This window comes from Podarcis tiliguerta (assembly GCF_965153285.1).
Source record: "Podarcis tiliguerta genome assembly, chromosome: 13".
NCBI classification, from domain to species: Eukaryota; Metazoa; Chordata; class Lepidosauria; order Squamata; family Lacertidae; genus Podarcis; species Podarcis tiliguerta.
Genome location: NC_139546.1, coordinates 19,781,578 through 19,802,845, shown reverse-complemented (window position 1 = coordinate 19,802,845; position 21,268 = coordinate 19,781,578). Strand labels below are relative to the sequence as shown.

Genomic DNA, 21,268 nt, shown 5'->3' with positions numbered 1-21,268 from the left:
CCAGAATGAATTAAGTTCTTAACCCGAGGTACCACTGTAATGTTAACCCACAAACACCTACGCTACAATGTGAACACAGTGTATTTTCAGTTAGCTGCTACAGAACCTCTAAGGAACCTTTGGCCCTCCGGCTGCTGCTAGACTACAACTCCCAGCATCCCCGGCTACTGGCCATGTTTTCTGGGGCTGATGGGAGTTGTAGTTCAGTGTCACAGAGCATGCCGGTCAGTAATCACACAGTTCAAAATTGGAGTTAACGCTTTATTAGAAAAAAACAAACCACGATCGCTACAGACCCAGCTGTGTGTGAATGAGCAGAGCAATTCATTCCTGTTGCTCTTCCTCCATGGAAATCAGTTGCTGAGACAGAAAGTCCCCACCTGCCCACAGTCCCCTCTTCTCCAGGGCTTTGTCCAAGCAACTGGAGACTGCGCCTGCATGAAGCCAACCTCTTCTCTGCCCTTTTCATGCCTCTTCTGGTTCTGGGAAACCATGGGGGGAAGGGGAGATTGTTGCAGCAGGAGAGAGAGACACCTGTGACTCTTCACCGGCCTGATTCATCTCTCCCTCTTGGCTTCCCTCCTCGGCTGCTTCAGCTCTGATTCCTGACTTCGCTCCGTCACAGATGCTCCCTGCTCACAAAACCCTGTTACCTCTTCAAGCTTCCGACAGCTCCTCTCCCCTGCCTTCTCCCTCATGGTCATCTCACCACTGCAGTGGCGTAGCGTGGGGGGTGCAGGGGGGCCCGGCCGCACCGGGCGCAACATCTGAGGGTTAGGGTTAGGGGGCGCAAATCCACGTGTTAGGGGGCACAAATCCACGGGTTAGGGGGCGCAAATTACTTGCCTTGCCCCGGGTGCTGACAACCCATGCTACGCCACTGCACCACCGCTCCCCAGGCTATGAGCCTTCTTCCCCTGGAGGTTTCCCAAGCTAGCTCCTCCCACCATTCCTCTGTATCCAACCAGCCCATGACAATCAGCAACATCTAGAGGGCCAAAGGTTCCCCACGTATGAACTGGAGTGACTCCCGCCCAAAGCCTCCAAGAGTGAAGGACCACAAGGTGACAAAAAAAGCGAGAACACCAATCTCTCTCCATCTCTCCTCCTTTTATTTATTATGAAGGGCTCCTCTCCTTTCGTCAATTGCTTCTCTTTTTTGCCGCCCGCCAACCTCAGCTTCGATTCCTGGCACAGAGGGGAGGAGGCAGCACACGTGGAAACCTTCACGTTGTTGATTTCAATTAAAACAAAACCTTTGATTTCTCTTTTAAAAAAATATTCCAAGTTTCTTGGAGCCGCACCAAACTAATGCCCTGCCCACACTCCCATAAAACCCCCTCTCCCCCAAAGCACGAGTCCATATCCGATAAGTGCCGGGGAGTAAGACAATAAGTTAACAGTTTGTTCAGGTTGAGGTTTCCAAGAGAAGGACCCGCTGCTGTCTTAATGTGAGGTTTTCTTGGACGCTTTCCCGTATCTGGCATCCAGTCCAAGTCCTGCAGAGAAACAAGAGGGGAATACGGCTTTAAGAGGCTATTCTCACAGCAGATAGGTCGTTCCTGTGGGTGTGCGAGATTTTATTTGCAATGAATGGGAGAGAGAAGTGCTTCTGCCTTCGCCCCTGCCGGCCAATTACTCCCCAAGAGCCATGCTGGCTCTCAGAAGGCAAAACTGGCACCTTTGACGCTTCCTGTTTGAGGCAGCCTCAAACAGGAAAGCTCCCTGCTTTTGTAGGGATGGTGAAAACGTGACTCGCGTTGTGTGCAGGCTGCTTGAGCTGACCAACCCCGTAACCGTTAAGCTCCTTCCTCCTCTCATTTCTCCCTGCACAAGTTCACACATGCAGTCATTTCATTTCCATTTGGTTTTTTTTTATCGTCTCCTCTGCAGTTTTTAAGAAATTGAATGCAAGTCCGTATATCTCTGGGTCCCCAGCCCTGTCCAAGCATGCATACACCTTCCCCTTCTTTGTGGGTGGGGCCATTTGCAATCCATAGTATAAATTTAAATATTATATATATATATTAGGCATATATATATATATATATTAGGCATATATATATATATATATATTTGCTTTCATATATATATATATATATGGCACCAGGAGAAAATGCTCCTCTTCAACCAGGCCTTTGGCTGATTAGTATTCTACAGTCTTTTGAATGTGTCTGTGCAAAGGGGTGGGGGGGGTACTGTTTTGCTGTTTTGTTTTATTCATTTTCGTGCTTTTATCCTGTATTTTATTCTGTGAACTGCCCTGAGATCTTATGATGAAGGGTGGTATATCAATCAATTAATCAAATAAAGAAATAAATAGCATGCAGCCTCCAACTACAGTGGTGCCCCGCAAGACGAATGCCTTGCAAGACGGAAAACCCGCTAGACGAAAGGGTTTTCCGTTTTGGAGGTGCTTCGCAGGATGAATTTGCTATGGGCTTGCTTCGCAAGACGAAAATGTCTTGCGATTCCTGGGTTTTTTTCCCCGCTCCCTACCCCCTTTTTCTAAGGTACTAAGCTGCTAATAGCCTTTTAGCAGCTAATCCGCTAATCCCTTAAGCCTTTAATAGCCGCTAATAGCCGCTAAACCGCTAATAGCGCTAATCCGCTAATGGGCTTGCTTCGCAAGACGAAAAAACCGCTAGACGAAGAGACTCACAGAACGGATTCTTTTCGTCTTGCGAGGCACCACTGTATTTTAAGGAATGACACACTCTCTCTTTCTCCAAGCACAAAAATGCACATTTATGCTTATACATTATGAATATATACAGACGTGGTTCACACGACTAGCACAGCCAGCAGCTGAGACCTTCTCTCTGACCACAGTAGTCTATAGGACAGAAGGTCCTACAGTGGTAACTCGAGTTACATACGCTTCAGGTTACAGACGCTTCAGGTTCCAGACTCCGTTAACCCAGAAATAGTACCTCGGGTTAAGAACTTTGCTTCAGCATGAGAACAGAAATCATGCTCCGGCGGCACGGCAGCAGTGGGAGGCCCCATTAGCTAAAGTGGTTCTTCAGGTTAAGAACAGTTTCAGGTTAAGAACGGACCTCCGGAATGAATTAAGCACTTAACCCGAGGTACCACTGTATTTTCATTATTCATTCTATGATAGCCTCCTTTTCTATACCAATATGTATTCACGTGGCTTGTTATTAGGAACCAAAATCTGGGAAAGGGAACAATCTAGTGCTCCCTTGGGGAGCGGCCGAGGGCCTGCAGGATGCTGCAAACCTCATTCCCTGTGGTTGGAGTGTGACGTGCGTGGAAAGCAGCCTCTGCAGAGGGGCTATGAAGCATCACTGTTGCTGTTGCAGACCTGTCCTCTATGTAGGAAGGGTAACAGGGTGCTCTGGGGGCATCATGGTTGCATTTGGATCCAACGCCCTCTGGCCACTTTCCCTCCCATTGCTAGTAAGGGGAGGTGGGGAATACACAAACTTGCTCCCTCCCGACTTTTTGCCCTGGCTGGTGAGAGTGCAGCAGGGCTTACATTGTGGCGGTTCCTCCGCCCAGTAGCAGACTCTCCCCAGCAATCCTTGATTTTACAGAGCTTCGTGGCAATTAAATAAAACAGCTGCGGACAAGACCCAGTTAGATGGTCCTGTCTTAAAAATGCTTTCTGAACAAAGTAAATAAATAATCCCCTGTCCCCCCTGAAAAACTCACCTAAAAGCTTTTCTGCTTTCTGGGCGACATAACCAAAAACTAAAACCCAAAAAAATTCCCCCCTGATCATTTGCTCATCAGATGACCTCCCCTATCTCTGGTGCCCACGGAAGCTGCAGGTTGGGTGCTGGTTGTGGCGCTTTGTAGTCAGAAGAATGCAATTCCTGGAGAAGCTTGACATTACACAGTGCCAGGCAAATATTCCCACCCGCCTCTTAATTTGCCCAGGCCTTCCAGCGTATTTTATAATGGGTTTTACTATTGTCTTTACAGCTCTGCATGGATTTTATTGATTTTATGGCTGCTGCTCCCGTGTATTTAATGCTTTATATGGAAATTTTTTATTGCCTTTTGTTATTCTAAATTGGATGCCACCCTGGGAATCTGTAAATAGATTTTTAAAAAATTAATAATAAAACCATTCCCTGCCCCCCCCCCCACCTCCCCAATGGATGGGCAGGAGAGAAGGGTAGCACTGTCCCGCCTACAGACCCTCACGGGGAGGGACTAGCCAGGCTGCCCCTCCCAACAGGAAATGCCACTTAAAGCACCAGACTTTGCAGGACCACTTTGGCAGTTTTGCTAGGAATTGTAGAGTTGGAAGGGACCGCAAGGGTCATCTGTTCCAACCCCCTGCAAGGAATCGCTTCTCCAAGGTGGGTCTCGAACCCACAACCCTGAGATTAAGAGTCCTGTGCTCTCCCGACTGAGCCACTGGAAACGGAGTCAAAACTCGCCCAGAAACAAACGGAGCCGAAACTTACCAAGGAATACTAGGATGGTGCCCACCCACTGCAGGCCGGTGATTGGATTGGCAAACAGGATGACTGATGCCAAGATGGTGAAGAATTTGCGGGTGGTGGTGACAATGGAGCAGGTCAGGGGCCCAAAGTATACCACAGTCATGAAGATGAAACTCTGCAATGAGACAGGGGCAGATGTGCAGTCAGGCTGGATACGATACGATATGATATCTTTATTGTCATTGCCCTTTGCTGCACCTTTCCCGGACGATACGATATCTTTATTGTCATTGTCCCATACAAAACAATGAAACTGAAAAATCTACATAAGACATTCAAAAACCCCTAAAAACTCTGAAACCCCATTTTAAAATACAATATACTCCTATAGAGACTCCTTATACTGCATTTAAAACCAGAATTGCATTTGGGTACAAACTGTTTCTCAGGCAGCTAGTCCTAGTCTTTATAACCCTGTACCTTCTTTCAGAAGGCAGAAGCTGAAAGAGATCATTTCCGGGGTGAGCACTATCCTGCGCTATCTCTTATCTTTCTTATGGCACCTGACAGAATAGATTTGATCTAAGGTGGGAAGAGTGCACCCAATTGTTCTCTCTGCAGTCTTTACAACCCTGGACAGAATTGTTTTTTCCCTGGCCGTGCAGCTCCCAGACCATAAGTTAATACACTCTCCACAGTACTATGGTAAAATGCCATCAACGAGGGAACAAACAACAGCAACACAGATTTTGCATCCTCCCAGGCGGTTTTGCTGCGGGACGTACCCCTGAGTTCTCGAGTTTGCACGTGACCAAACACAACAGTGGCCCTTTCACCTTGGAGTACTGGGAAGAGGTAGTGCTGCTTTTCACCCACCTGGGCCAAAAAAGATTTGGGCAGTTTCCTTTTTCAGAGGCCGTGCCCTCCGCTCCCTCTTAGGGAACGTGGCAGCAGCCTTGCTGCTGAAGCACAGAGGTCCAAGCAAAGAGGAAAAGCAGGGCCGCGATTCCCACACGTTGCAAGGAGCCAGATGGGTGGCTTCTGAGCCCGGCATGGGAGCAGAAAGGCAAAAGGCACTCTCTTGTTGATTTGCACGTCAGAGCAAAAGGGATCTAGGTGAAAGGGGCGAAGATGACAGAAAGCCCAGCTGCAGAACATGCAAGAGAACGGCCCCTCCGAGCACACACAGAATGTCTTTTCCTTGCCAGCAAAGTGTCAAAGCCAGACTGCAGGGATAGGATGAAGAGGCAGAGCCTTAAGAACACCCCACAAAATGGCCTGAGCTGCAGTCTCTGGGAATCATCTGCAGGAGTTAAAAGGCATCTGTAGTGCACAGGACCAATGGGAGAAGATACACAGATCGTCCCCTCCTGATTCACACGATGAAGGCAAAGACCCTTGCCTACCCATGTACAGGAAGATCTTTTTCATGAGCAGTGGGAAATCCTATCAGGATAACCTAGAGTTGGCTCTATGGTGGTGAAGCGCATCCTGGGAAGGGCCTCTCACTCTGGAAATAATCCCATGAACAACCAACCCGGAAATCCATGTACTTCAAGCAGCATACTTTATCCTACCTTTCGCCAAATGCCTTGAGAACAGAGCAAGGGTTAAGACACACATCCTGGGCTGGTTAAAATGAAGAAATGCATGGCACAGAATAGCAAACGCATGCCGCTCACCTGGCCCAGGGCGCTTGTCAGGCCAAAGAGGAGGATGTTGTAGATGATGCTGGGGTAACGCTCGGTGAAACTCAAGAATTCCCAAAGCTCTCCTGTAAACAAGATACCTGCAAAGGGAGGAGGGGGGTGTTTAGAAAAATAGAACATGCTTTCCTCTGTCTGCTTTAATCAGCAGGTGTTCAAAGTTATCTGGCTCCAACTGCTGTGATGGATCAGGCCGGCAATCTACTGGGCTCAACGGTCTCACTTGACCGGGACTGGCCAGCTGACAATATTCAACCATCGGATTTGGGTGGTTCAAAACCATAAAATACTGGCTGGGGAGAACTCTGGACCTGGAAGAAACTGCTGTCTTTGTGTGTTTTAGGTGTGCATTAGGAATATGCCAGAAAGGTAACTGCAGCTGTGTTCACACGCATCTGTACGTATTGTTTTTCTAAAGATTTCTTCCCATCTTTCTAATTAAACTTGAGGCAGCGTATGTAGGGTTCGCAGATAAGTCTTCCATCCTGGCACAGACCAGAAACAGACAAGCGATATAGAGAAAAATCTAAGTCGCCAATAGCAGCAGTTTATCAGAATGAATCAAAGTAATTTGTGTGTGTTTGTGTGATCATAAAAGATGAAACAGAAACCATATAAAAGCATTCTGATTCTACTGGTGGTTTGGGTGTTCTCTCACATGTTTCTTTAGAATTCACCTCTCTCCTTTTTCCCCCAACTTCAGCCACTAAGTGCATTTAAACTTTCCGAGGCAAAACACTTATTTATGCTTACAGCTCAATCTTCCCTTCACTCAGGCAGGGGGTAAAACCAGGCAGGTGGGTCCTGAAAGAGCTTGCAGGATAAAGCTACGTCTAACCAGAACAGCTACTTACACTTCACAAAGCCTAACACCCTACAGCTCCTCAATGAAAATGAGAGAAGTGTGCTGTGGAAGAACAGGGGAGCAGGCTCTTCTTGAACAAACATATCCCGTTGTTCCCAAGCTTTTGGTGATATGGACATTAGCAGAGGACAAGCCCCCTTCTCCACTTCCGAAAACAAAGGAAGATGACTCAGTATCACCAGTTACCTAACAATGATCCTGTGTGCAGCAGAGGTGCTGCTCCTGTTCATAACACCTGGAAGCACATTGTGGTGGAATCTCCTCCTAACTCGCCCTGAAAAAAATGCTTTCCTCTTTTTTTATTTGGTATGGCAACCAAACTACAAAATAAAGGAGCTTTTTGTCATTTAGGAGGGGAGCATGCCGGCTTCCTTGAATATATGGAAACTGGAGCCATGATTTCCCCCCCAGTGGCTGCTGTCATGTCTTCCAAAAGGAACACCCTCCAATATACACGGGTTTGTGTCTGTGTGTGCACTGCTTAAGAGATTACGCATACACGTAAACAGCATGTAAGCTATGTTAAATATATAAATAAGCTGCAAGGATTGGGATGAAATCAAAGCACTGAATTCTCTCCCATCCCCTGAAAGACACACTGCAAAGTGATTCCTTTCCACTTCAGTCCCACCCGGTCCTTCTTCCTGTGCCCAAATGGCTGGAGACTCCCTCACAACTACTTTTAACTATGGCAGCCTTGTCTGCAGGCAATTCAGGCTCCAAGTATTTCCATCCACTTTCGACCAGCATTCTGCATCCTTGACCTTCTCCTGTTCCACAAGGAAACAGGTCCTGCCTAGCCCACAGGTAAGTCTGCAACGCTGCAAGCAGCGTCTGGAAGAGGAAAAAGCCAGTCCCTCCTGCTCCTTGCTCAATGAGCTATGTTTGAATTTGACGTGCCTGCCTAGCTGCTCCACGTTTTCTCATCGGCCATCAGATGCAAAAGCCTCCAGCCACCTTCAGCAGAGAGAAAATGAATGGAGCAGAAGCCTTCATTTTTCTAGGGAGGCCAAAGGCAGCATGTAAAGCATTCAAATTAGGCCCACCGGGCCTCCCCACTTGGTTCGCAAGGCTGTCTTGGCCAATGTCACAGGCGCTTCCCAGCCAAAGGAAAGCTGGACAGCACAGTTGGTTAGGGCATGATGCCAATAATGCCAAGGTTGCTGGTTCAATCCTCATAAGGGACAGCTGCATTGCAGGGGGTTGGACTAGATGATCCGTGGGGTCCCTTCCAACTCTACAATTCAATGGTTCTACATAGCAGATAGTTAAGTCATTATTGTCAAAGATAACACCGTCACTCTGGGTACCCACGAACACCAATCTAGCGTCTAGGCAGCTATTCCCAGGTCCACGCTCTATGGAGCAGTTGCAGCAACACGGGACCAATTCCCCTCCGCCGGTTTATGTACCTTCTCCCAGTGGACTGTGTGCACACAGCCAGAGACCATGCCTGCGTGAAAACTTCCTCTGCTCCTCCCTTTTCAACCCCCTCTTGGTTCTGGGAGACAGTGTTGAAGAGGGTAGGGAAGCCCTTGCCCCTTCACTTTCCCAACCTGCCTCCTCTTCTGACTCATCCTGTGGCTTCACCCTCCAGCTCTGAAGCTTTCCCTGCTTCTTGCCTCCTGGCTGGTACAGATTCCTACAAGCCACTGTCCCCTCTCCCAAGTCAGACTGTGGCCCCGCTTCCCCCGTGGCACATTCACCAGCATCCTGCCAGTCCCTGACAGCCAAGCACACCTACACCGGTAGTCAGATGCATGACATCAAGCGTGGGGCAGGTAAAGCAGAGTCAAAAGGCAGTTTTTGCAAACACTGCCCATCAGCTGGAGACTCCCCCTCCTAAAATCTCAGAGTCAAGGGACAGGAAACGTCCCAATCACAGGGTAGCGTCACCATCCTCCCGGGACCAGCTTCTAGGCCAGGAGTGGGAAACTTTGTGGCCCTCCCTATTATTTTGGAAAGAAGTGAAAGCTGGACCATAAAGAAGGCTGATTGCTGAAGAATTGATGCTTTTGAATTATGGTGCTGGAGGAGACTCTTGAGAGTCCCATGGACTGCAAGAAGATCAAACGTATCCATTCTGAAGGAAATCAGCCCTGAGTGCTCACTGGAAGGACAGATCCTGAAGCTGAGGCTCCAGTACTTTGTCCACCTCATGAGGAGAGAAGACTCCCTGGAAAAGACCCTGATGTTGGGAAAGATGGAGGGCACAAGGAGAAGGGGACGACAGAGGACAAGATGGTTGGAATAGTGTTCTCGATGCTACCAGCATGAGTTTGGCCAAACTGCGGGAGGCAGTGGAAGACAGAAGTGCCTGGCGTGCTCTGGTCCATGGGGTCACAAAGAGTCGGACACAACTAAATAACTAAACAACAACTATTATATTGAACTACAACTCCCATCAGCCTTAGCCAGCATGGCCAATGGTCAGGGATGATGGGGGCTGTAGTCCAGGAGCACCATGAGGGTGAAAGCTTCCCCAAGGCCACCAAGAGATGACACAGTTAAGGATGTGCCGCCAGGAGGAATGGTCTGGTGTGCTGTCAAAGATTGGCATTTGAGAAAAAAGAAATAAAGCAAAAATAAATTGCTGGCTGAACCTCACATTCAGGCTGATCACCCTTCCTCTTCCAGTCAGGAAGACCCTTCCTCACAGGTTAGACTGGCTAACAAACCCTGCAAGGCTGGTGTTTTCTGTATTTTGGGGTTTTTTGCCTGTCACTGTGGACCACGGCTTGACTCACCTGGAGAAGGAAACTGCAGTTTAATACTTAATAATTCGTTTGAAGACGACAGGCCAACCGGCTTCCTTTGCAGCTTCTACAGAATTCATTTTAACACACTGCCTCGTTTTAAAATAATATACAGGGGAACAATCATTCTCCAAATTACTTTGGCTGCAAGGGACTGCTCCTTTTCATTAATTATCAGCTGTTTCTCCTAAGGCAGCCTCAGCGGAGAGGTCTAACAATTGCAGGGGGGGGGGGAGCCAAACTGCAAAGGTTTAACTCTTGGAAGCCTAGCAGAATGTGGAAACCACCCAGGTTGCTGGAACGAGGGAGACGCCAAACGGCGGAAACAGGCTGTTGCTGCCAAGCTGCAGTGGGACCCCAGGCAAAAGTGAGTTGCGCACAGGAATGTTTTTTTGGGAAGGGGAGTCCTACAGGTGACATTAGCACCACTCCATGGCCATGTGGAGAAATGCACAGCAGTCGCAACCCAAGGGAGGCAGCCGTCAACATTTTCAGAATTGGAAGGGACCACGATGGTCATCTTGTCCAACCCCCTGCAATGCAGGAATATTTCACTCAACGCAGGGCTCGAACCCACAACCCTGAGATGAACAGCCTCATGCTCTACCGACTAAGCTATCCAGTTTATTTAAACTGGCTTGCTGGGCAGTCTAGCTGCCAACCAAGGAAAGGTTCGCCCTAATTCAGCAAACAGCAATTTAGGCGTGGAAACAGGTTCCTGCAGGTGAATTTACTGGACCCAGGCATATTGTGTATGAGCAGGAAGCAGGACAGACTATATCCATCAATGGGATAAGAAAATGCACACCCCCATGCCTTACATGCCACAAGGATTCTGCCGTATCCAAGGCTCGTGTACTAACCAGGCTTGGACCTTCACCCCCTTTTGCAGGTACAGCCACATGCACTTAGCCTTCGGCTGCTTCCATGACGGTGCAGATCAGGGCTACTGAGGTCAAACTAGGCCGTCCTGCTTCTCCCCCCGCTCCCTGTGCCACAAGAAAGTGCTTACCGGCTCCGAGGAACAAAGTTGACCACAGATTGACATTCAGCATCATGTGATTGGAACCAGTCTGGTAATGAGCTCTCATGTGGTCCTGAGACACTCCGGTCAGTCCATCCAAGGTCAAGGATAGCAACTAGGGTGGGTGAGAGAAGGAGAAATCACACACACATGTACGCCTGCTGATTTCGGCACGCTGGGCTGAACAAAACCTGCTTAGCAAGGGGATTAGCAACGCACACATTCCCCCACAAACACAACACTCAAACAAGGATGTGCCAAATCTGGTTCTGCAGCGCAGAAATGGGTGGTGTTTTCCAAAAAAAGTGAACTGCAGCTTTAAGGAGAGGCCGATATCCAGCCTTTAGAGTGGGAAAGCTAACACATCTAGGCAGTTACTAATGAAGATTTAAGAATCTCCAAGTCACACGCACAGCTTCCCAGACACTTATTCCTGCCTCCTTGTTTTCCATACCTGCCTTATCCGCATCTCCCTCTGACCTCCCTAAAAGCCTCAAACAAAAAGTACGCTTGTGTTCAATGATGACAACAGCTACTCTACAAAGTGGTAAGGTGGTCTCCATTTCCACATACAGTGGTACCTCTGGTTATGTACTTAATTTGTTCCAGAGGTCAGTTCTTAACCTGAAGCACCACTTTAGCTAATGGGGCCTCCCACTGCTGCCGCATTATGTTTGTTTTCATCCTGAAGCAAAGTTCTTAAGGTATTATTTCTGGGTTAGCAGAGTCTGTAACCTGAAGTGTATGTAACCTGAAGCGTATGTAACCCGAGGTACCACTGTAAGTGTATGGATTAATTTAAGGTACAAGTACGGAAGCCCACCACCAAGTCAGGTTATTAATTTAAATCTCCCCCCATCCCAATTTTCACACTATGGAGCTACCAGCTGCCAAAGTCAATGAACAAAAGATGGAGGAGTCATCTTTTTGCACCCATGATTTATTGAGTATACACATGTGCGCATGAGTGTGGCCTATATGGTTGGCCACACCCACCCTGTGCCATGCAGCTCCTGGAGGGGTGGCAAAGAGCAGCCTGGTCCTCCAGCTGAGAAAGGTTAGCCACCCTGCTTTAAAATCTGAACGCACTTTAAGAATGCGCCCCTTCTCCAAGGCAAACCCCTTGCACCACAGCAGCTTCCTTCGGTTGTTGCAGCTTCATCACGATGCTATGCACCGGGATAGTGGGAATGTGCCTTGTTTGCCTTGCCCCCTGCCAACCCCAGCCCCTGCCACCACCCACGTTGCTGTAGGCCCAAAGGGGGGGGGGGCTCTTCTGCACCACCGCCTAGGCATGCTCCCCATGCAATTTCCCAATGATTGTAGATGGTGACAGGCGCAGACTGGAAAGGCTGGGACAGAAGAGGAGGCCCCAAAGGGCACTGGCCACTCCATCCAGGAGTAGCAGCAGAAGGGAGCAGAAAAAGGAACCAAGAACAGACAAAGGAAGAACAAAGGAAAAATCCCTTCCAAGATGGTGTTCCCACCTTTTCTATTTTGCCAAGCCTAGAGCAGCTGGCTAGAACAACCTGCAGATGAGCTGGCAGGAAGCTGAACCGGTGAGAGGGGTTGTCCCAGCCCCAGTTGTAGGCTCTCAAAGTTTTTTACTTCCTGCCAGTGGAGAGGTAGGTGAAGCCAACCCAAACAGGATTTCCCCCTTCCTCCAATAGAGGAGAAAGGGCTGTTTTATAGGTGAAATTTGAGCACGATTAGAACCCACAGAAAATGACTCACACAAGAAGTGATCGACTAGAGCGTCCCATTCAGCGTTGAGGTATCGAAGGCCTTAACACGAAGAAGCCTCTCAAGAGTCATAGAATTGTCTAGATGGAAGGATCATCTAGTCCAACCCCCTGCAATGCAGGATATGCAGCTGTCTAATGCAGGGATCGAACCCGCAACCTTGGGTTTATCAGCACCACACTAACCAGCGGAGCTATCCAGGCTCCTGGACAGCGAGGAGGAGCAGAACCAAAAGCTTCAGTCCAACAGCTGGAGGGCCACAGGTTCCCTGCCCCGTGGCAGAGAAAACTCCCTGTTGCAGTCAGCCCCCGAAGTGTGCTAATAAATTAACCATCACCCAGTTCAGCATGGCTGACTACGCCAGCCTTGTATTTAAGCACGTGCCTGAGAGCTCCAGGGCTGAAGAAATGAACCTATGTTGCCAATTCTCATAGAAGACCAGCTCCTGTAGATATCAACAAAGGTAGGTAAAGGTAAAGGGAACCCCTGACCATTAGGTCCAGTCGTGACCGACTCTGGGGTAGCGGTGCTCATCTCGCTTTATTGGCCAAGGGAGCCGGTGTACAGCTTCTGGGTCATGTGGCCAGCATGACTAAGCTGCTTCTGGCGAACCAGAGCAGCACACGGAAACGCCGTTTACCTTCCCCCCAGAGCGGTACATATTTATCTACTTGCACTTTAACGTGCTTTTGAACTGCAGGGACTGAGCAGGGACTGAGCAACAGGAGCTTATCCCGTCGGGGGGATTCGAACCACCAACCTTCTGATCAGCAAGTCCTAGGCTCTGTGGTTTAACCCACAGCGCCACCTGCGTCCCTTATCAACAAAGGTAAGTTGGATCAAACTGAGTGTTGGTGATGTTACGCTCAAGGGTTAGATATCAGCGAGGATAAGTTTGATCAAACGAAGTGTCGGTGATGTTACGCACAAGAGTTAGACAGGGTGCTGGCATCTGTCACCTGTTTTGCCCATGAAGTCTCAAGCTTCTTCAGTAAATTCTCTCTCACGGTTTTGAAATATTTATAAACATTTGAGTCCACATGTTACATTTCTTCTTAGATTAAACTATAATATTTAATTTCTTTCTTCAGGAAATTCTCCCTCAAGATTTTGGTGTATTTACATACATTCAACTTCATATGCTAAGTTCTCTCTTGACTTAAGCATTTATTCATTTACTAAGCCGACACTCCGTTCGATCCAACTTACCTTTGTTGACATCTACAGGAGCCTGGCTAAAGGAACCTTTAAAGACTGAATCTTCTTTTTGGACACAATTTGAATGAGTTTTCTGTTTGTGGCTTCTGTAGTAGATCTTGTACATAGCTCTCTCAATTTTTGGATTATTAATATAAGATTTAGAATGTAGAATGGTTTGTTAGTGTTTTGTGTGCCGCTTATGTGCTGGGAGCTCCAGGGAGCAAGGCACTGCATGCAAGTGAGTGAGTGGACTGGCCACAGAGGGACTGAGAACTCCTTACCTCCTCTGTGCCCAGCAGAGAAACTGAGGGGGTCGCCAGAGGACAGAAGCCCCCCTTCTTGGGCATCCAGCACAGAAACACAGCAGGCTGCTGCAAAACGTATGGAGTTCACTATCTCTCCTTTGCTAGCCCCCAGTAGGCTAATAAAGGAAGGAAGTGGCAGGCTGGTAACTTGTGTGGACTTATTCTTCAAGGGTGGCTTAATGCTCCAGGCATGGGTACCCCTCCTGCTGCGTCCAGCACCAATTCAGCACCCTGCCACTGCTGCCACAGACTTATTAATGCTCAGGGGCTTACCAGCAGGAGTTCTCCATACCCAAAGAGGTGGTCGTCCCCGATGTCTCCTCCCTTTTTTGGTTTGTACATGAACAGGGCCACGCCTGTGACGATCAGCAAGACACACAGGTATTTGGACAAGGGGTACTTCTTCCTTAGCACCGTCACCCCCAGGAGCATGACTAGAAAGAAAGGAACCATGGGCAAGGTGAATCCCTGGGTCGCTCTGTTAGGAAATATAACCAACTGTTGACCTTTGCAGACTCTGCGACATCAGCTTCCGTGCTGTGGCAATATTGCTTCCCAAAGAGCAGGAGACACAGGCCAGTCTCAAGAACAGGAACTGTCACACTGAGTCCAAGTGACGCTCCAAACCTGCTGAGTCTCTGCCTGGTCCTGCGAGAATATGGCCTTGGAAACGGCCCCAGTCAAATGAACAAAAGATGCTTGCAGATCTGCATCAGGAGGGATCCCACGGGGCTACAAAATGTGGGTTAGCATTGCCCAGCTTGGCTTTTACAGGCTCCATTCCCTCCCAGGAATCAATCTGTGGGGAGGACCCAAAATGAATTCTCCAACCCTGTTAGCACAATGGTTCTCACACTTTCCCCCCGGGCCACACTTCCAGAATAAATTTTGCTCACGCAACACCAAGCTATTTATTGGTAAGAAATACGTTGGAAAACAAAAAGGAACTCCTAGCAGTGCCTGATTCATAACATAGAACACAACTAGTTTATAATATGATCCTGGAGCATCCAGAAAGGATAAAACAATGCAGCTGCATAAGAACATGAATCACCCCCAAAATATAATTATAAATGACCCTCTGGCGTGAGCCTGCCTATGCCTGGTAATCTCATTTATATTCGGTCTCATTAAACGTTTCTTTGATTGTCCTTGAATTTTCCAACAATACTTGCCATCCTCTCCTGCTGCACCATTGCGGTGCACCATTCCATGTGAGAATCACAGCATTTCTAAAAGATATGCAGATAAGCCAGTTCCTACTTAAGGGCTCCATGGGTGTCTGTAGTAGCAGAACCTCTATTAGTACAGTCAAACCTCGACTCCCGAAAACCCGGATGTAAATGCTCCAGTTTTCAAATGTTTTCCGGAAGCCAAACGTCCGACGCGGTTTCCGCTTGAGTGCAGGAAGCTCCTGCAACCAGTCAGAAGCTGCGATTCATTTGTCGAACGTTTCAGAAGCCGAACGGGCTTCTGGAACGGATTACGTTCGACAACTGAGGTTTGACTGTATGCAATGTTTTTGTAAAGAAAAAAAAGTGAGAGATGTTGCATGTTCTTTGTAGTTCATGAAAATCTTTAATAAAAAATATTTTTTAAAAAAGAAAAGAACCTGCACTGTATTAGGTGCTGCGTTTCATTAGTTATCATCTTGAGCCACCTTTCCCTCCAAGCAGCTTAGAACAGTCTGTGTTATAGGAGGCTTCCAGCCCACTCTTTACTTTCAGAGGTGTATCTGGAGCCTTTAAACCACACTCTAACCCCCTTTGCTGCTCAGGTTTGAGCTTTTGGCGAGTGGCATTAAGGGTCACTTTTAATTTGACTTGTGCACACTTTCCATTTTCATTCAGCTGCATCGTTTGAAAAGTGTTGCTACCTACCCATTCCTTCTGATGGATGGGACAGAATGCATCAATACCTGAAAGTGAAGCACTGGAGGGGTTGCTTTCGACATGGGAGAAATCTAGGTTCAGATTTCCACTCAGGTCGGATAGTCACTGGCTGTGCTTGGGCAAGCCATTATTACCTCTCTGCCTAGCCTACCACTCAGGACTGTTTGAGTATAAACATGCCATTCTGGGCTCATTAAAGAGACGGCAGGCAGCAAAGTCTCAAGAGCCTTCCCTCCCCTCCTTGCCATTCCAGTCCTTAACCCTGACTTTTTTGGGGTGAAGTCTGAATCTGGGAAGCAAACGTAGCAAAACCAAGCAGCAGGCATGCAGATTTTGTCAATATGCTCAACTCATCTGTGTAGTTACTTTGCAAAGCACAAAACATGGTTCTGGTTACCAGCACAGGGGCTACGTACCTGGAATAGGTTTACAGGACTTCCCCAGCACCTACATGGGAGAAAAGGGAGAGATTTATTTAGACCTAACATTCCATAGCCTCACCTTTAGCAGCATCAGTCAGTGCCTGAGTCAACTCCGCCCCGGAGAAAAACTGATGCTTGAGGTGCAGAAGATACTTATTGAACAGACACGAAGAATCTCTGTTCTTTCCTTTTGCAAACTCATCACATCCGGCACCCTCTTTAAGCTTCTATTCCTTAATTTTAAAAGCTCTTACATTCTGTGCTCTATCTCTACTCTATATTCTCTCCCTCCTTTCCTTCTTTGCTAACTCATTCTTCCCTCTCCACTATTACAAAATCACACCCCTCCCTTTTTTACATTGCCTGCGAAATCTTCCTGGTGGTGTTACTGGCCATTCCTGCTTGGCTTCTACATTCCTGAAGCCACGGCTTTCTCGGAATCCCTGCTCCTCCCCCACCTGCAGTGTTTTGTCTCCTGCACACATCTTCAATCTTGCTCATCCCTTTCAGCAATCCCAGAAAGGCCATGGCCCTTGCTTTGGAACCATGGCCGGTGCAAAAGGCTGTCTGGGTTAAGCAAAATGCCTAGATTCGCAAGCCCAGGGAGGGCTTGCTGAAACAACTGGGCCATCACTCTCGCCTTTGTGCCATGTGTCCAGGCACCTCTCTCACAGGCTTCTGTCTCTGTCAGCACATTGCAGGAGACTCAGGGAACAGAGGATACTGTCACTTTGCTCTGGGTTGCAGAAAAGCTTTAAGCAGCATAAGCAGCTTATGCTACTTCCAACTTTACTGGAAGAGGAGCAGACAATGAAAGACCCCAGAAACCTCTGCAAGAAAAAGTGCGCAGGGGCCTGTGTATGTAGCAGAGAGACGAGGGGAATCTGGGTGAATGTTGAAGTGGGGTGTATGCTGGTCTGGCTGCTTTCTTTTTAATACGTTTGTCCCCAAATCCTGGAGCAAGCCTTGTTTGGCAGATTCTAAGCACCAAACTCTTCTAAGGTAGTTACCAAAAAGGCAGGCAAAACGGTTTGTTCTACTGTTGATATCCCCCCTTGGAGGGTCACACACTGTTGAGAGCCTCTTATCACTCCTGTCTCATTTAAGGACCATTATTTCAGAACCATCATGGAAGAACATCACGTCTGCCACATTTATGCAGCTAGTATCCTGCTTTCAATATATTCTCTTTGTTATTCCCTGGGCTTAAGGTATCATGCATGCAGCAGTGAAAAGGTTGCCAAGCTGTGCACCAGAAAGCAGGAGACATGCCATTTCCCAGACCCTCTTCATCTCCTGCTAACCCCCTTGCTCCCACTAGCAACCTCCCCTTCCTCACCTGAGTTGGGTAGTTGACAAACTGCAGGGCAGAGTTGCTGGAGACCATGGCACCCAGGTAGGAGAGAGAGCAAGCTGCGTATAGCCAGTTCTGTGTCCGATCCACCTTGACGCTGTCAAAAAACTGGATCACTGATTGGGGGAGAAAAAGGTGAAAGAAACAGGCATGTTGGCAACAAAGCAACAGCAGACCAACCAACGGCAGAGCTGCATGGCCCTGGCTTTCATATGCAGAAGGTGAAATGGTTAAGATGCTCAGGCCTCTTAACTCTAAAACCTGAACATGGAATAGAGGCAAAGCCATGTCTAGGAGGACCACACAGGTATACACTGGTGCAAATCAGCAGCATTCTAACACTTGTTTCAAGGGGGGGAGGGAACCAGAACCCTAAAAGTCTTTCGTATTGTTTCTTACAGCCAAACAAGACATTACACATGCAATTTTCTCACAATACTCTTAAAAAAGAGACAGCAGCATCAGAACCCTGTATAACTGACTACACCAGCAGCTGGGATGGTAGGCAATAGAGGGCACATAATCCTTTCCCCCTCAGCCATTTTCCCCCTGACCAAATCACCCTCCCCTAAGCTGTCCCCCCCCCCCCAATCCAGGAAATCTCTGTGGAGTATCCAGCAGGCCAATATTTTTAAAGGAGGGGAGGGAGGAAGATAAAGGGGGCTAAGTTAAGTTGCTTGATGGTAAGACTAACTCTCCCTTCCACCTGCAATGGTAGTGGTGCTGAGGAAATGGATGCACTTGAAAGAGTGCACAACCTTCTGCTACCTTTCTGAAGCCATTTTTGAATGGGAAAAAAAAGGGAATAAAGGAACAGAGGTGTCTTCTGCATGACTTTTTGCCCCTACCCTATTTTGAGTTTTCAAAACCAAAAGGCATGTGGCGGGAGAGAAAGGAAAGCACACAAGCAACAGGAATTCTCATTCACCCGCTCCTCCCTTCCTCAGAGAAAGCTGATGAGGGTGATGCAGAGGTATCAAAAGGGAACCGAATTTCCTATCTGGATTGAAAACAGCCAGCCAAATCTCTGGCTGCAGGTGTTAATCAGATCAGGCCAAAGCAACTCCTTCCTGCAAAGGGTGTGCTTCAAACCTGGTGGGTTTTACAAAAAACTTTCACAAGTAAGGGATAGGCAAAGGGCTCAGAGCAGCCACATCACTAATTTCTTTGGAAATACAGTGGTGGTTAGCATATTGGGTTAGGACCCAAGAAGCTAGGGTTCAAATCCCCACTCAGTCATAGAACCACAATGGGAGAAATCAGTCCAGACACAGTCTTTGAACCTAGCATACCTCAGAGTTCTTGTGAAGATAAAATGGATAGGGGGAGAACCACACATACAATCTTGAGCTTCTTGGAGGAAAGGTGGAATAAAAAGGTTGCAATAAATAAAAAAGTACTTACACAGTTTGGCGAAAATAGCATTGATCACACATTGGATGAAGACCAAAGACAGAGCATATCTGAACTTTTCCTGCTTTGCTCCTTCCCCATATTTGCCTCTTGTACTGCAGGAAAACCAAATTGAGAGGGTAGTGTCAGTTGCAAAGGAAAAGATATCAAACGACTCAACTGATTTGCATGTGTCAGTAGCAAAGGGCAGGCATGCGCTAGTTTTACGGTGGATTGAACATCTGAGATTGGCTCACTGAAAAGAAGTAAATGTACCTTGGCCTAACGGCATCAGGATCTTTCCCCCCGTGCAGTCATGGGTAACTGAGGGGAACAAAGCACAGGAATGCAACTGCTGGATTGCACTTGTGTCCCCGTCAAGAGAACACACAAACTGTAGCTCTTTTCAGATTTGTGTGGTTTCTTGCAGGGCCACGAGACAACGGCTGCTTTGGAAACAGACTACAAGGAATAGGGAGGGCAGCCCGACTCTTGAAAGTGCTTTAACTGTGGAGGAGGCAGGGGAGACACAAGATCGAAGCCAGATAATGAGGCAGGGAGGCATAGGGAGAGGAAACACATACTCTCAAACAGCTCATAACAAGTAAAATTCAGTGGTACCTCGGGTTAAGAACTTAAATTCGTTCTGGAGGTCCATTCTTAACCTGAAACTGTTCTTAACCTGAGGTACCACTTTAGCTAATGGGGCCTCCCACTACCGCCGTCGCGTGATTTCTGTTCTCATCCTGAAGCAAAGTTCTTAACCCGAAGGTACTATTTCTGGGTTAGCGGCGTTTGTAACCTGAAGCATCTGTAACCCGAGGTACCACTCTACAGGGGAATCTGTTCTAAGTGGGGATTCCCCTGTTCTGCCCCCTTGCAGCACTGAAAATGACACGTGTGCCTGCAGGAACGCTTGTGCTGATCGTGCACAAGTGGGGAGGTGCCTGTATAAAAATCCAACCCATGCAAAACCTCCTCCTCAAACAGCGAGTGTAAGAAATGGAAGAGACGTAAGAAGTAAATCCACCAAACAGAAGGGAAAGTTGCCTTATACCAAGTCAGACCATTGGCTTAATCTTGCTCAGTACCATCTGCATAGAGTGACAGTGGCTCTCCAGGGTTTCAGACAGGGAATGTTCCCAGCCCTACCTGAAGATAGGTAAAGGACCCCTGACCATTAGGTCCAGTCGTGGCTGACTCTGGGGTTGCAGCGCTCATCTCACTTTATTGTCCAAGGGAGCCGGCGTATAACTTCCAGGTCATGTGGCCAGCATGACTATGTCGCTTCTGGCAAACCAGAGCGGCGCACGGAAACGCTGTTTACCTTCCCGCCGGAGCGGTACCTATTTATCTACTTGCACTTTGACGTGCTTTCGAACTGCTAGGTTGGCAGGAGCTGGGACCGGGCAAGGGGAGCTCACCCCGTCGCGGGGATTCGAACCGCCGACCTTCTGATCGGCAAGTCCTAGGCTCTGTGGTTTAGACCACAGCGGCACCCACGTCCCATAGCTTGTTTAGCTTATACGTAAATCCGGCACTGCTCCCCGCCCCCCAAGTCAGTGGAGAGAGACTGGGGGTACGTTGCGAAGGTAGGAAGAAGACGTGTGCATATGGGAGGAGGAGGCGGCGGCTTTGAGGTCGCCACCAAGCAACCCCTCAAAGCCAGAGGCGCGTGTCGTGCGCGGCTTCGGGGCAACTTACATTGTCTCCTGCAGGACGCCGTACCAGAAGTAGCAGACGAAGACGCCCAGGCAGCAGACCGGCAGACGAAACCGCTCAGGGAACAGGGCGCCGCCGCCGCCGCCTCCGGGCCCGCCGCTCACCCCCATGACAGGCCCTGGAACCGTTCCCGGCGCTGGCAGCCTCAGCGCCGGCAGCTCCACGCAAACATCCCTCAGCGGTGCCGCCGGCGGGGGGAAAGAGGGCCTCATAGAGGCGGCTGCGACGGCGGCCCGGAAGGACCCCCGCCGACTCCCGGCCGGGGGCTGCCCACCGCGGCGCCTGACGAGGAGGAGGAGGACGACGCCGTTTGAACGGTGGTCGGCCGAGCCGCGCGCGGGTCCGCTTGAGGGGGTCTTCTCTCTCGCTTCTCCGGAGCCCCCGCGTTGTTTTGTTCGCGCTTCTTTCGCGCCTCTTCAGGCTCCGCGGAAGGCAGCACCTCGGCGGGGCCTAGAAGGAAGCGGGC

At 48.7% G+C, this 21,268-nt stretch overlaps 1 protein-coding gene across 1 annotated transcript; it reads right to left on the bottom strand.

The window, feature by feature from the left end:
• Positions 1–1,093: 1,093 nt before the first annotated feature.
• Positions 1,094–21,247, bottom strand: SLC35B1 (solute carrier family 35 member B1). The gene is made up of 9 exons (XM_083408432.1): positions 20,785–21,247; positions 19,093–19,196; positions 17,674–17,804; positions 16,329–16,359; positions 14,294–14,454; positions 10,761–10,887; positions 6,104–6,210; positions 4,443–4,596; positions 1,094–1,499 (listed from the first exon to the last, which is right to left on the bottom strand). Exons 1-9 carry the CDS (start codon positions 21,012–21,014, stop codon positions 1,447–1,449), a joined length of 1,098 nt encoding a protein of 365 aa, XP_083264558.1. The 5' UTR covers positions 21,015–21,247; the 3' UTR covers positions 1,094–1,446.
• Positions 21,248–21,268: the final 21 nt, after the last annotated feature.